Source organism: Myripristis murdjan, chromosome 16 (genome assembly GCF_902150065.1).
Source record: "Myripristis murdjan chromosome 16, fMyrMur1.1, whole genome shotgun sequence".
Taxonomy (NCBI): Eukaryota; Metazoa; Chordata; class Actinopteri; order Holocentriformes; family Holocentridae; genus Myripristis; species Myripristis murdjan.
Window position 1 is genome coordinate 33,550,025 of NC_043995.1, and position 13,149 is coordinate 33,563,173.

Genomic DNA, 13,149 nt, shown 5'->3' on the forward strand with positions numbered 1-13,149 from the left:
CATCTTTCAAACACCACTGACCGAGTGCACGGACGTGTTACGTCAGGGTGCGTCTGCAAAAACAAAAAACAAAACAAACAACAACAAAAAAACAAAAACAAACAAACAACAAAAAAAACAAAACAACAAAAAAAGAGCTGCCAGTGGAGGCGGAGGCGGCCCAGGGACAGCGGTAAGCAGCATACGTGATCAACCCACTGCCGTGACTGAACACTGGCCCCCCAAAAAATAAAAAAATAAAAATAAAAAAGTGAACACCGGCCGATCAGCAAATTAGGGAACAAAATGCCAAAAATAAATAAAGAGTAAATAAATTAATAAATAAATACGGGGAAAAATACCTGAAAAACTATATATATATATTTTTTTTTTTTAAAGAGAACTGTATTTAGAATTATTAAAACGATAGGCTACATTTAAATGGCCAGATCTCTTGTGCTTCATGCTTGTCAAAGGCATCTGAACAAGCATCTAGAACATGAATAAAACATTCTCAGAAAATTGGCAAAAATAATCAGTAGGCATATAACTTCCAGGTCATTTAGGCTACTTGTGACCTTTTATTAATTTCGTCCATCTGGGTTTTAAAGGGTTAAATGAAGATGCAACACACAAACACAGGGAGGAAAGGCAGCCAGCGGCATTTATTGGAGAATATATTCATAAAACAATCAGATGTGAAATTACAACAGCGTTTAAAAGACAGAACCTTGACGCCCTCTGTTCTACTGATGAATGTAGACACACACACACACACACACACACACACACACACACACACATGCAGTGTGCTAAAACAACAGGACTGGACACAGTCATTAAGAAGCTAAAAAGTAAAAAAAAAAAAAAAAAAAAAGTTAAAGATGGTACATAAAATAATCTAATTGAGCAAAATGCAAAATGCATGCGAATCAGCGTCCAGAAGAGCCCATACATGGCAGCGAAAGTGCAAACAGCGAGCATTATCATCATCGTCATCAACACCACCACCATCATCATCAACACCACCACCATCACCACCATCATCACCACCACCGTCACCATCATGATGCAGCACTAATAGTGCTCAACAATAAGTCAAGAAACAACAACAAGAACAGCAGCCAGGTAAGCAGCCACAGGTACAAGTTAAATACAACTCCTCCCCTGATGTGACTTCAGAGAGGAAATGGCTGAGGGGATAAAGGAGTGTTTGTACCTGTTGCTTTTAACAGAAGGAAATCTGAGCCAGAGGGCCAAAACTGGAACTCAGAATGTGAGAACCGTCTGATAGAATGACATTAGCCTTCCTGACTAGATTACTCAGATAAAGTAATCTCATCCAAATAATTAAAAAAATTTGCACTAAGAAATGTTTGGCTGTTGCTATCTGCTTCTTTTTGTCAAGAAAAAAAAAAAAAAAAAAGACAATCAGGACGTTGAAATTCAGATGGATGGGTTTTTGGGCTGGTGGGCTGCGCTCCTTGCCGCCTCCTTGTCTTTGTCCGGGAGGTTCAGCTGCTCCAGGTTGGCGGTCAGATCCTCCAGACTGTGTGTGGTTCTCCTGTGCTGGGGCTGCTGCACGGCGGCCAGCAGGGTTCGGTAGAGCTCCAGGCTGGAGGGTGTCCTTGTCAGGAGAAGCTCAGGGTGCACCCCCCCCCACAGCCTGTGGACCAGCTGGTGGAACAGCTTTCCCCCACACAACCTGGAGAACATCAAGAGAAGACAGTTGGAGCCACACAACATCAGCTAGAGCAGACTCATGAGTATGAACTGGGGCTGAACGAGCCCCCACCGTTTTACACTTCCTGCCTGCTGCAGCTCCTTCAGGCTCCGAGTCCCTGCTGCTGTTTGAACGCTGGACAAAAGGCTGAGCTGCTCCAGGCTCCTGCTTCTAAAGGCTTGTACTGAGTCTGTTGTAGGGGAGCATTACTGTCCTGATAATGAGCTTCAGACAGCAGAGAAACCTGCAGCACTGACTGCAGAGCTGCTGTTTGCTGCTCAGTCACTTTCAGCTGCAGAGCGAGGTTTCCGTCCAGTCGGCTGACGTGCTGGGAAACTTGACCCATTGCTTGATAGTTTGACCCAAACACTCTTTATGATGCTGTTAGTAACTGTGGTCTGGTGTTGGTTGTAGTGATTGGCTGTGCAGTCTCACCTGATGACCTGAGGCTCAGGCAGAGGGAAACCCAGCAGCTGGTTGAGCTGCATGCTGACCATCACACAGGACTGCCACTGGTTGAAGGCGTGAGCCACAAAATAAACCGGACTCTGTGTAGCGTTTTTGTTCTTCACCTGCAAAGCTACAACACACACATCACTCAACAGTTCATCCACATGCTGTACTTGGAGAAGCTGTTGGCTTGTGGCTCTCAAAGTGTATGTGGATGTAGCAGTGGTATTTGTGCATGTACAGATATATCTAAGGTCAAAGGTCAGGCATGTCAAAGTTTGCTTTCTGCAGTCCAAAATTTCACCAACCGCTTAAGTGTTTCATTAAATTGTAAATGTTGCTGCTTGTTTTGGTGTAAAACAGGGGGGCGTATTCTCTCCTGCGGTGTTTGCCATTTATATCAACGGTCTAGCTCTAGAATCCAGAAGGCAGCTGCTGGTGTCGCAGTGGGAGGCTGTATGGTTGGCACCCTGTATGCAGATGATACAGTCCTGAAAATGACATGGTGTGCTGTTGGTGTAAGAAATGGAGACTGAAGATAAAACTCAGGTTATGTGTCTCTTCTCATTATGCTTGGGCAAGGGAGCTTGCAGAAATATTTTCCATGGCAGGTCTTCAATATTCATGTAGAAATAAATTATCTTTTAGTGTCAGTCAAATTAAAACAACACTATTAAAAAACTATAAACAGAAATGGTCAGAAGAAATACTGTGTAAACCAAAATGAAGAACCTGCAGTCTGATTAAGAATATTTACAGAGCATTCTGAACCCTGAACAGAGCACAGAGGTGTGTGTGTGTGTGTGTGTGTGTGTGTGTGTGTGTGTGAGGACAGAGTGTCCACTGTGTGATCGAGGAGAAAATGCTCTTGTTTTTTTTATTGTCTTCTGTATCATAATCTCAGAAACAGGCTTTTCCTAAAAATGTGTTTCCTGATGTGTGCAGACTGCAGGATCTGTTCACAGATCAGCTGTTTCTCCAGGCTCAGTTTCAGTTAAATGTCCATCAACGGTTCATGTGGACGCTTTATGTTTAAAAATGATAAATGCACAGTCCTTGCCTCAGATGGTCTGAGTTATGTTTTTTTAGCTGAGGCGTTGGAGGAGCAGGCTTGTTATTCATTCCTGCTCTGGATATTGTTTAACACACATGAGGCTGTACTATATGTGTTCCTTTGCTCTCGTTAAGTTATTGTTCCTGTCTGAACTGGTTTGTTGTGTCTTGTAGGCCCATGTGGACGGGGCATCCTTTGGTGCATGACATCCGGAAAAATAAAATACTACTACAGCACCTTTTAATCGTAGCGTCATTTTTTTTTTTTTTTTGCTTGTTCTTGTTTTGTTTCTGCTTTTATCATTTTTAACCTTCTCTTGTTTTGTTTTTTCTTTGATTATTTTATATTTTTCTGCTTTGATTGGTGTTAAACTTTTCATGATTTCTAAAGATTTTATATTCCTAAATGTATTTCTATGCCTTTGTAAAGCACTTTGAATTGCTTGAATTGTGTGTATGTGTGCGTGTGTGTGTGTGTTTGTGTGTGTGTGTGTGTGTGTGTGTGTGTGTGTGCGTGCGTGCATGTGTGTGTGTGTCCTGGCAGGGGTGATACCATGATCAAGAAGGTGGTGCACCCAGGGCGAGGCTCAGCCATTGCACTCCGGCTGTGCTGACCCCTGCGAATTCCCCAAATGTGGGAATCTCAACTGCATAATTTATGGTAGTGGGGGACTCCCCTGATAAAGTGGGAATTTCCCAGTTTGGGATCAATAAAGTAAATCTATCTATCTATCTATCTACCTACCTGTGCTGGTGTGTGCGGCCACCAGTCCCAGCAGCAGAGCATGCTGCAGTTCCAGATCTGGAGTGGGGCTCGCATTCTGCATCCAGTAGCAGGTAACAGCCACCAGGAGGCGCAGGTGAGGCTCCACGCCCTGAAAACAGGACGGCTCCACCTCCAGAGCCTCCATCAACACCCGGACACGCTGTGAGAGCTCCGCCTGGTGGAGCGGGACAGACAGTGCAACTCAAATGTGTTTTATCTCACAGGAAAAAACAGAAAGCAGGAAGGAGAGGTAAAAAATTAAGACTGCAGCTGATGACGGTTTTCATTGTTGATTAATATTGATTTTCTTATTTTTTCAATTAACTGACTGATTATTTAGTCTGTATGGAGTCCAGAATAATAATTAATGTTTATGAGGAGTAATCAGAGCTCCAAGTGATGTCTTCAGAAGTGAACAGCAGCCAAAAACTATTTATAAGAACTTAAGAAAGATCTCACAAACTGGAGCGCTCTTTCACTGTCAATCACAATCATTTATTTATTTCATTTATTTTTTACATTTATAACTGTCCCTCTCAGCCGGCCTGACTGATTAACTGCTGTTTGTGGATTCTGTGACTCGGTTCACGGCACAACAGAAGTTGAAGTCTCCAAAATCCACAGATCAACACAAGCCAGAGCACCGATGTTATTTGGTTCACAGAGAAGATTCAATCATTTCGGAAATTTAAAATATCTTTGGACTGGTGGCTGGTCCAAAATATTTGATGCTGGAGCACAGTTCGCTCAGACAGACAGACAGACAGACAGACAGATCTTGCGTCATGATCAGGCATCATGATGAATCAATCATAGGCCTACTGGGTTTTGTTTGTGGATCAGCGCGGATGGAAATTCCGAGATTTAAAACGTAAATTTACTAGAAAAAAGCTCACATATTTATGAGACAAAAACCTGAAAATTGAGAGTTTCCCGCAAATAATTTCTCCCTTCAGTAGTCCTAACATCACATCGTACTAATGTGATGTGCTCTTCAATACCATTATTATTGTTGCTGCTCGTAGTAGTAAGGTGGTAGTAGCCTATATTATATTTTGACTGTAAAAATGAGATACCTTATCCAGGGAGTCCAGGCTCAGCTGCCGAGCGGCTCCTCGGCAGACCGGCCGGACCACGCGGCTGGTCAGCAGAAGGCCCTCCCGGTCGTACTCCTCCACCTCCTCCTCGCCCAGCAGCAGCCCGTACATCTCCTGGCGGATCGGCCGGGAGGTGAGGTGGGAGCTGGTCAGTCTGCCGTGCTCCACCATGGAGGGAAGGCGGACCCTCCTCAGCCGCAGCACGTTCAGGATGACTTTGTCCAGTCGGCCCTCGGTGAAAGGCAGGCGGATCCAGTCCGGGACCAGACCCTGGTCCTTTGGGGGGAGGGGAGGCACTGTCCCATCAGTAAAGAACCGGCCCAGGGCGCTGGGAGGCAGCTGGTACTCCTCCATGCCCACAGACAAGCGCTGCAGGACCTCCGCCTCTTTCTCCCTGCTCACCTCCCCCATCAGCTTCAGCGCCGCCACCAGGGCCTCCTGGGGCTCCTGGAAGTCCCCCAGCCAGCAGAGCAGCGCCTCCAGGTGACTCCGTCTCCAAGAAATGTTGGGTGCCCGAACAGGGTGCTCCAGCCGCAGGGACACCCCCATGTCCTCCAGCTTCACATAGTCGTTCCCAGCCAGCACGGCGAAGGCGGGCAGGACGCGGCGCTGGATGTTGTAGAAGGAGCAGAAGCCGGAGGCGGTGTATTTCTTACAGGGGACGTAGCGTCTCTGTGCCGCCTTCTGCCACTGGAAATGGGGGATGGGCAGCAGCCCCGCCGGCAGGTCAAAGATGTAGAAGTCACCATCGTTGGAGAGCACCGGACACTTCCAATCACTTGCCAGGGCGGCGACCTCCCGGTCTGCCTCTAAGAAGCACCGGACCACCGGGACCTCGAGCCGGACCAGGGTCTGTCTAAACAGCGAGATGCACATCAGGGGCATGATGGCACCGTTCCGCCAGCCCTGTGAATTTTTGTGGGCTGTTTGGATCCGTGCCTTGGCTCGTTTTTTCTTGGTTTCCAGCTTCTTATCAGTGTGGTCATCACCTCCGTCCAGCACCACGTACACAGTAAAAAACAGAGTGTCAATTTAACTCTTAGAGAGTTGAATTTAACTCCGTTTCAGATAACATTTGGTCCCACTCAAAAATAGAGTAAAATTTACTCTATGGCCAGTGTCAAATTTTCAGAGTTAATTCTACTCAATTCAGTGTCGAAATTAACAATGAAATGTGTAAAAATATTTAACACTGTGGTTTGTTCACACTGTTCAGAGTAATATGATTACACTTACACATAGTTAATTTTACTCCAAATTTAGTTTTTCAAGTGACACTCTAATGTGTAATAATATTTAATTGTTATTTCTCTACAGTGTATTTTTTTTTTTTTTTTACATCTAGGTCATATGATGCTATTTACTATTATGCTATAGTGAATTGCTGTGATCCAACCTATCAAATGGAAATAAACACAAACATACAATGTTACAGTAACAGCATTTATTATGTTTTTGTCAGTGAATTAACATAACAGTTACCCATACTTGCCTTGACTATAATGTCATTTTTACAACACAGTGCTCACCAGAGAAAACAATATGGGACAACAAAGAGAGCTGTGTCATTCACTCCATATGACATTTGTATGTCAAAAGGCCTTGGATAATGCAGGTTGTCAACATGAAAGACAACAAAATCTTGCTTTGTCCTGGTCACTTCATATGCATGGAAATGTTCTGAAAAAAAGTTGCTGAGCTTTTCAACATTTCTGCAATATACTGACTTTTAAATACTGACTCCAATGTAGATACAATTGGAACATACATGAATTTATTTTGAACAATTGTCTGATCATATGTTCCAGTCTCTTTATTTCGCCTTGTGTCAAATCTTGAGCCAATTACACATTCAACTGGTTCTACAGTTTCACACTTGCCTGAGAAAAATTTTGAGCGCTTGTATTCTGAATTAAGAATTGTGAAAGGATTCTCTAACTCCTCAAAACATGCTTCAACTTTCTTGCACACTTCAGTTTCTCTTTCATCACTAAATACATGCTTAATGACAGTTTCTTTAGCATGCTGCTGGATATCTTGAACAATCTCTTCCATGGAAATCACTAAAGAAGTCACTACACTTTGGCCTACACCTGCTGCCTTTAAATCAGAAATTACAACTGCACAACTATTTACAAGGTTTGCTGAAGATAATTCTGACTCAGCCTCTAAATTTTCAGACGACACGTCAACATCAGTGGCATTACTTGTGTCAAGAACACTTTGACGAGGTGAAAAATCACCTTCTTCAACAGACTCAAATGAACCGCTTACATGACACTTGTTTAGATGCTTCCTAAAGCCAGAAAAGCTACCAAAAGAACATGAGCATCCCACTTGGCCACATTTAAGATGAAGAGTCCTGCCAGTACAGAGACCATGAATTACCTTAAGGTGCTTTATAAGGCTGTTTGGTCTACCATGGTCACTTTTGCAAAGAAAACACTTCATTGTTTGATCTCACCAGATACTAACGCACCATTCTTGCTCGCAACTCTGCAACTCTGGGATTTTCCTTTGTTTCTCCAACATCAATGTTATAAATGGTTGTTTGCAGAAAAGTGAAAAAGTTGGTCAGGGAAGAACTGTATGACGTACCAAAGACATAATGGGCCTTAAAGAGTTCGTCAAGGGCTCCCACTGAACCTGTCGCCTTACATGGAAGTCCATGCTTGTCAATCACAATGAAGAAGGTGTGAATGCTGCTTCTTGTGGGTCCCTGAGCAAGAAGGTAGGGCTGACTGCTTTGGGTGATGTCATCAAGATGCTGCTGTACACTGGTTCCAGCCTAGAACACATTCAACAGCAGTATTTAGTAACAAACCTCTGACAATAGATCAGATCACATCAAACTGTGCATGAAATTGGGGTGATGGAAAGTATCATTTAAACAACTGTTCAGCACTCTTCTCAGCATTCTTATCTTTTTTTTCATTCTTCTCAGCATTCTTTTCCGGAACATGCACATCAACTGGTAGCAGCAAAGTGGTAGCTCTGAATCTTTGTTAAATAGATGAGCTGAGAGACTTCTGAATTTCACTTTCGGGATAAATAAAGTAATTCTTATTCTTACTTTGATGAATCTGATGAGGTGATCTACAGCTTGTGATGCAGACATCTTTCCTGGCCTCTTTCGTCCTTGTGCAGATGGTGGTAACAGATGTAGCAGCAGCAAGATAGCACACATGTCACTGTCCCAGCCTACTGAAAAACAAACACCAGGTTAGCGGTATGCTACATGTACATTAAATTGGCACAATTATCTATATAACCAACAACAGCAATTAAAAACAGCTCCAGTCATACCATTCTCAACTTCAGCAGCTGACTCAGCATTGCGCATTAATTCCAAGAGCTCTGTGGTGGGCACCAGTCCATGGCTTTCCTTTATAACTTTTGCTCTGAAATTGGTGGGCCACCTTTCCAAGAATTTGTTGGCAGTGACCTCACCAAACAGGAGCCTGAAATCTTGTTCTATCTGTAATGCAAAAATACAGTGCATAGAAAGGAGTGATGAGTGAAACTGCATGCTGCATGGGATATTTCAGCGATTCAACTAATAAAGATATCTTACCAGTCCTGGTGTGTCCAGAAACCGTGGAAAGACTGAGAAGACATCTGCTGCTTTCTTTTCATCATTGACCAGTGAACGACGATACATGAAGGTAGCTTTCATCTTCACACGGACAGTGTCTTCATCAGCAGAGTGTTTCAAAACAGCAATAGCTGCTTCCACATCCTCATCAGATAACACTTTGTCAGCGGTGAAGGGTCTGGGTTGACCATGGCCTGGCCCCCCAACTTAAGAGAAAACACAATTTTAGTGACTCCTGACTACACATTTAATCAATATCATATGTAACTGATAAGTAAACTTACTTTTGGGAGATTTGCTAACTGAGGCACCTCTTTCTTCTGCAGTTTTTCTTTGAATGGTCTTCAGCTGCCATGCAAGGTATCCTGAACCGCTCTCTGGATCGTAGAAATGTTCCTATGTAATTAAATACATGCAGACCGATTATACCATCAACATTTTTAAGGGCAATTATGTGTTTAATGTTGTAAGGACCTTTTTTACTTACATATCCATGTTGTGAATATGGGTCTTCCAGATATGGAAACAGAGCAACTATCCCCTGCGCATACTTCACTCTGACACTTTTAGGGGGGGATGTCCTAATGTATGAATTCAATGATGACACTCAATTAGACGCAATTAAAAACAATCAAAAACTAACTATGTTTCTTTACAGCCTACATGTATTGTATGATTCTTACCCATGTGTTTGTGTCATCTCAGCAGCAAGTATGTTTATCATCTGTCTTCTGGTAACATCTTTCAGAGATTTGGTTCTTGCATACTCTTGTATGATGTGTTCACCACCGGGCTTTGTTGTTAGGATATTTTCAATCAACTTAAATGGAAATAAAATATGCAGACAGAAAATTTTAAACCATACGCAAGACTGGAAAATAATTACATAAAAACAATTCCCGTCAAATGGAACAACATCCAGATTAGACTGAACAAAAATGTCCACTACCCACCGCTTTTGCCTCATAGCTTATGTGGCATGGCCTTTTAGGTTGACTTCCTTCAGCAGCGGCTGCTTCTTCCGGAGGGTCACACATGGTGAAGTTCAGAATGACTGTATCGTCAGATGCTGCTGAGCATGATGATGATGATGATGATAGAGAAGCATCTGTGCATTAAGGCATATGAACAAAACAGAAGCATATTAAATGGAACTGCTAATCCTCCAATCCACACCTTTAAGTTTAATATGAACACATTTGTGAACTGTCAGTGATTACCAAGTTCTTCGTTGCTCAACATGACTCGGAAGGTTCCAGGTGACTCCTTCACTATTTCTTCAAAAACGTCTTCGTCAACCTCTGTGTGAGATTGGTCATACACCTTCATATCTAGCTTCCTGCCTTCTGGTATCTTAAATTTTAGGCACACTTAAGTAAAAGGAAAAGAAGACATTACAGAAATTGTTTCAAATTTTGAAAGACCATTTCCTTTGATGAGAATCAAAGCACCAACTAAGTAAGCCTCATGTCTTCACAAAATGCTGTTGAGTTGAAGCTCAAGTCAATAGGTCATTCCCATCCATTTTAAGGCACAGCAGAAACAATTATCAACTTAAGTAGTTCAGATGGAATGGTTTTATGATGAATTCGTATGATGAATTAGGTGTATTAACCAAGTAAAAAGTTGTGATATTGTTTTATCCTGATGTACTAACTAACCCTCCGTCTTGAAGGCATCAAATGTTAGGTCAGACAGCCTAACATACTTCTGCTCCCCGCCAAACAAAACACGCAGCAGCATATTCTGTTAAAATAAACAAAGGGAAAAAATAACAACCAAGAAAAAAAAAATAGTTAGACCAAGAGTTACCTTTTAATGTGCTTCAGAAGTTATGTTATTTTTTTTTACTTCAAAGTTAATATTACTTTGCTGCTGCCGTATGAAGACAATACAGTAACAGGTAGCTGCTAGTGCTAGCTAATTATTGTAGCAGCAGCAGCAGAACAAGCAGCAGAATAACTTTATTCATCCTCTTATCTTATCTTATCTTATCTTATCTTATCTTATCTTATCAACCGTCTCTGGCACAAGCTAATTAATTGCCGCTATGCCGTGATATAATCCATTTTCTTCAAGCGAATTAGCGATTAGCTTGGCTAGCGATTAGCATACTAATAAACAATAATTTAGTAGCTAAAACGTTGCCATAACAAAAGCAGTATGTATCCATATCCCAGCAGCATTCAGAAAAAATATGCTGTTAACATTTTACAGATAGGTGCATCGTAACTCAATGAGAGCATGTCGAACTTCTGAACTGTTAGCAGAGCCTATAGCTACTCGACAATATCAAACAGAACGCACATATTGCCAACATATCCTCAGTCGACATCTATTAAACTATAAACGCCAGTTTAGTTGAAAAACAATTATTAAACGATGTTGCCAACATAGGAATGATAACGTTACTTACCCGACAGTGGCACTACTCTCTCCTAATGCTAGCGGAGCGTCCAGCCCCTCGTGCAGACAGGCAAATCAACACTCTGTAGAGTTCTGCTGCTTCTTCGTAGGTCTACTGGCGGTTGGAAGCACTCTGTAGAGTTGAATTTTTCACTGCAGGTCTGCAGGATTTTACACTGACTTTTAACTATACTCTTGGAGTTGATTTACTCTCCATATAGTTGTAAATACTCTGTCTAGGTTAAAATAGGTTTACACTGAAATATTGACACCCCATTTTTTACTGTGTAGGGCTGGATCCCGCAGCCCCTCAGCGCTTTGACGAACCTCTCGATCAGGTTCTCATACGCAGCGTAGTCCCCGCCGTATGTCTGGTCCAGACCCGCGGTGCAGTACAGGTGGAAGGACAGGTTACTGCCGTCCACCACCAGCCGGCTGTCCCTGAACTGGACGTCCCGGTAGATGTGACTGTTGTCCTTGATGAGGCTGGTCAAGCCTTGAACCCCCATCCTGATGTGCGCAACAGAGCTGAAGCGGCACTCTATACACCAGAGTTAAGTTTCTTTTCCTTAAGTTTCACTCTCCTGACCGCACTAATTAAGTCAGGGAGCTGCCAGGACATGATATCTGGATTAGGCTATTAAACTTGTTTTCATTTCCTCATGTCATCGCCTGTACGTGGGCAGAAATTTGGGTTACTCAATGAGCAATTGTATCTGCCCACTCTGGACTTGTGATGCCTGGTGCTTGGTGCTGGATCTTGCTTCTGACTCTGAGGGGCCAGATTCATGTATATCTGACTGACGGTGACCAGACGCTGTGCAGTACTGCTGTTTGGTGTATTTACTGACTGTCTGTGGAAAGTGGCAGCGACAGGAGGCCTGCGGCTCAGAAACCCTGCAGGACATCAGACTGTGTGACAAACTGTCGGTAAGAGTCACTCCACCAGACCGAGGGATTTTGCTCTACAGAGTCTGATATGAAAATTATATTAAATCTGATCAGCAAATTAGGGAACAAAATGCCAAAAATAAATACATAGTAAAAAAATAAATAAGGGAAAAAATACCTGGAAATAAAAAGTATTTTTTAAAAAAGAGAACTAAAACGATAGGCTATATTTAAATGGCCAGATTTCTTGTGTTTAATGCTTGTCAAAGGCATCTGAACAAGCATCCAGAACATGAATAAAACATTTTCAGAAAATTGGCAAAAAGTAGGCCCAAAAAAAGCACAAAAAATGACAAAATGCAAAAAACGCACTGTCAGAAATTTAAATAGGCTATATAATAAAAATAGATATAGCCTATAGTTTTCCACTTTTTTTTTTTTTTTTTTTTTTTTTTTGCCATTTTTCTGTTTTTATTTTATTTGATAATTAAAAAAAATCTCTTCTTTGAATCAAACATCCGGGTCATTTTCTTGTGTCCTTCTATTAATTTCATATAAATTCCTGGGTCATTTCTTCGTGAAAAAAATCTTTCACAAGCTTTTAAAACAAACGAAAAAGATCTGACGTCCATTGGGTTTGAAAGGGTTAAATGAAGATGAAACACACAAACACAGGGAGGAAAGGCAGCCGACGGCGTTTATTGAAGAATATATTAATAAGACAATCAGATGTGAAATTACAACAGCGTTTAAAAGACAGAACCTTGGCGCCCTCTGTTCTACTGATGAATGTAGAGCCACACACACACACACACACACACACACACTTTAACAAAACATCCAGGCTCTATGATGGAAACTTTTTCTGAGTTAATATTTTAATCTTGTGACGTGGACATGAACACGTGAACTGAAGGTTTTGTCCGAAAACATCCGGCTGGATTATTTAATTTGATAAAGAAAGACATTTTTAAAAAGTCTTTTGCACAGTTCAGACCACATCATGCAGATTCACGTGTTACTGTGGTTTTATTTCCCTGATGGAGATCCAACAGCTGGGAATGACACGACGTGAAGTAATAATAATAATAATAATAATAATAATAATAATAATAATAATAATAATAAAAACATTACAATAATTGGATATGACTTCTGCGAGACTTTGTGTTTACATTTCATAGTTTTC

General features: G+C 41.9%; 1 protein-coding gene and 1 pseudogene across 1 annotated transcript; one reads left to right on the top strand and one right to left on the bottom strand.

The window, feature by feature from the left end:
- The first annotated feature begins 3,734 nt into the window (after window positions 1-3,734).
- Window positions 3,735-3,885, top strand: LOC115374549 (uncharacterized; annotated as a pseudogene).
- On the bottom strand, window positions 3,793-11,578 carry LOC115374346 (protein asteroid homolog 1-like). The gene is made up of 4 exons (XM_030073203.1): window positions 11,361-11,578; window positions 5,048-6,077; window positions 3,973-4,146; window positions 3,793-3,822 (listed from the first exon to the last, which is right to left on the bottom strand). The coding sequence occupies exons 1-4, from the start codon at window positions 11,576-11,578 to the stop codon at window positions 3,793-3,795; spliced, it is 1,452 nt and encodes a 483-aa protein (XP_029929063.1).
- Window positions 11,579-13,149: the final 1,571 nt, after the last annotated feature.

Bases quoted from the DNA above. Each gene is read 5' to 3' on its own strand.
- LOC115374346 (XM_030073203.1), bottom strand. From the start codon at position 11,578: ATGGGGGTTCAAGGCTTGACCAGCCTCATCAAGGACAACAGTCACATC. The intron at 4,147-5,047 runs GTATCTCATTTT...CCGCTCCACCAG, and splicing joins GCCTGGACTCCCTGGATAAG to GCGGAGCTCTCACAGCGTGT. The intron at 3,823-3,972 runs GTGGCCGCACAC...GGGAATTCGCAG, and splicing joins ATGCTCTGCTGCTGGGACTG to GGGTCAGCACAGCCGGAGTG.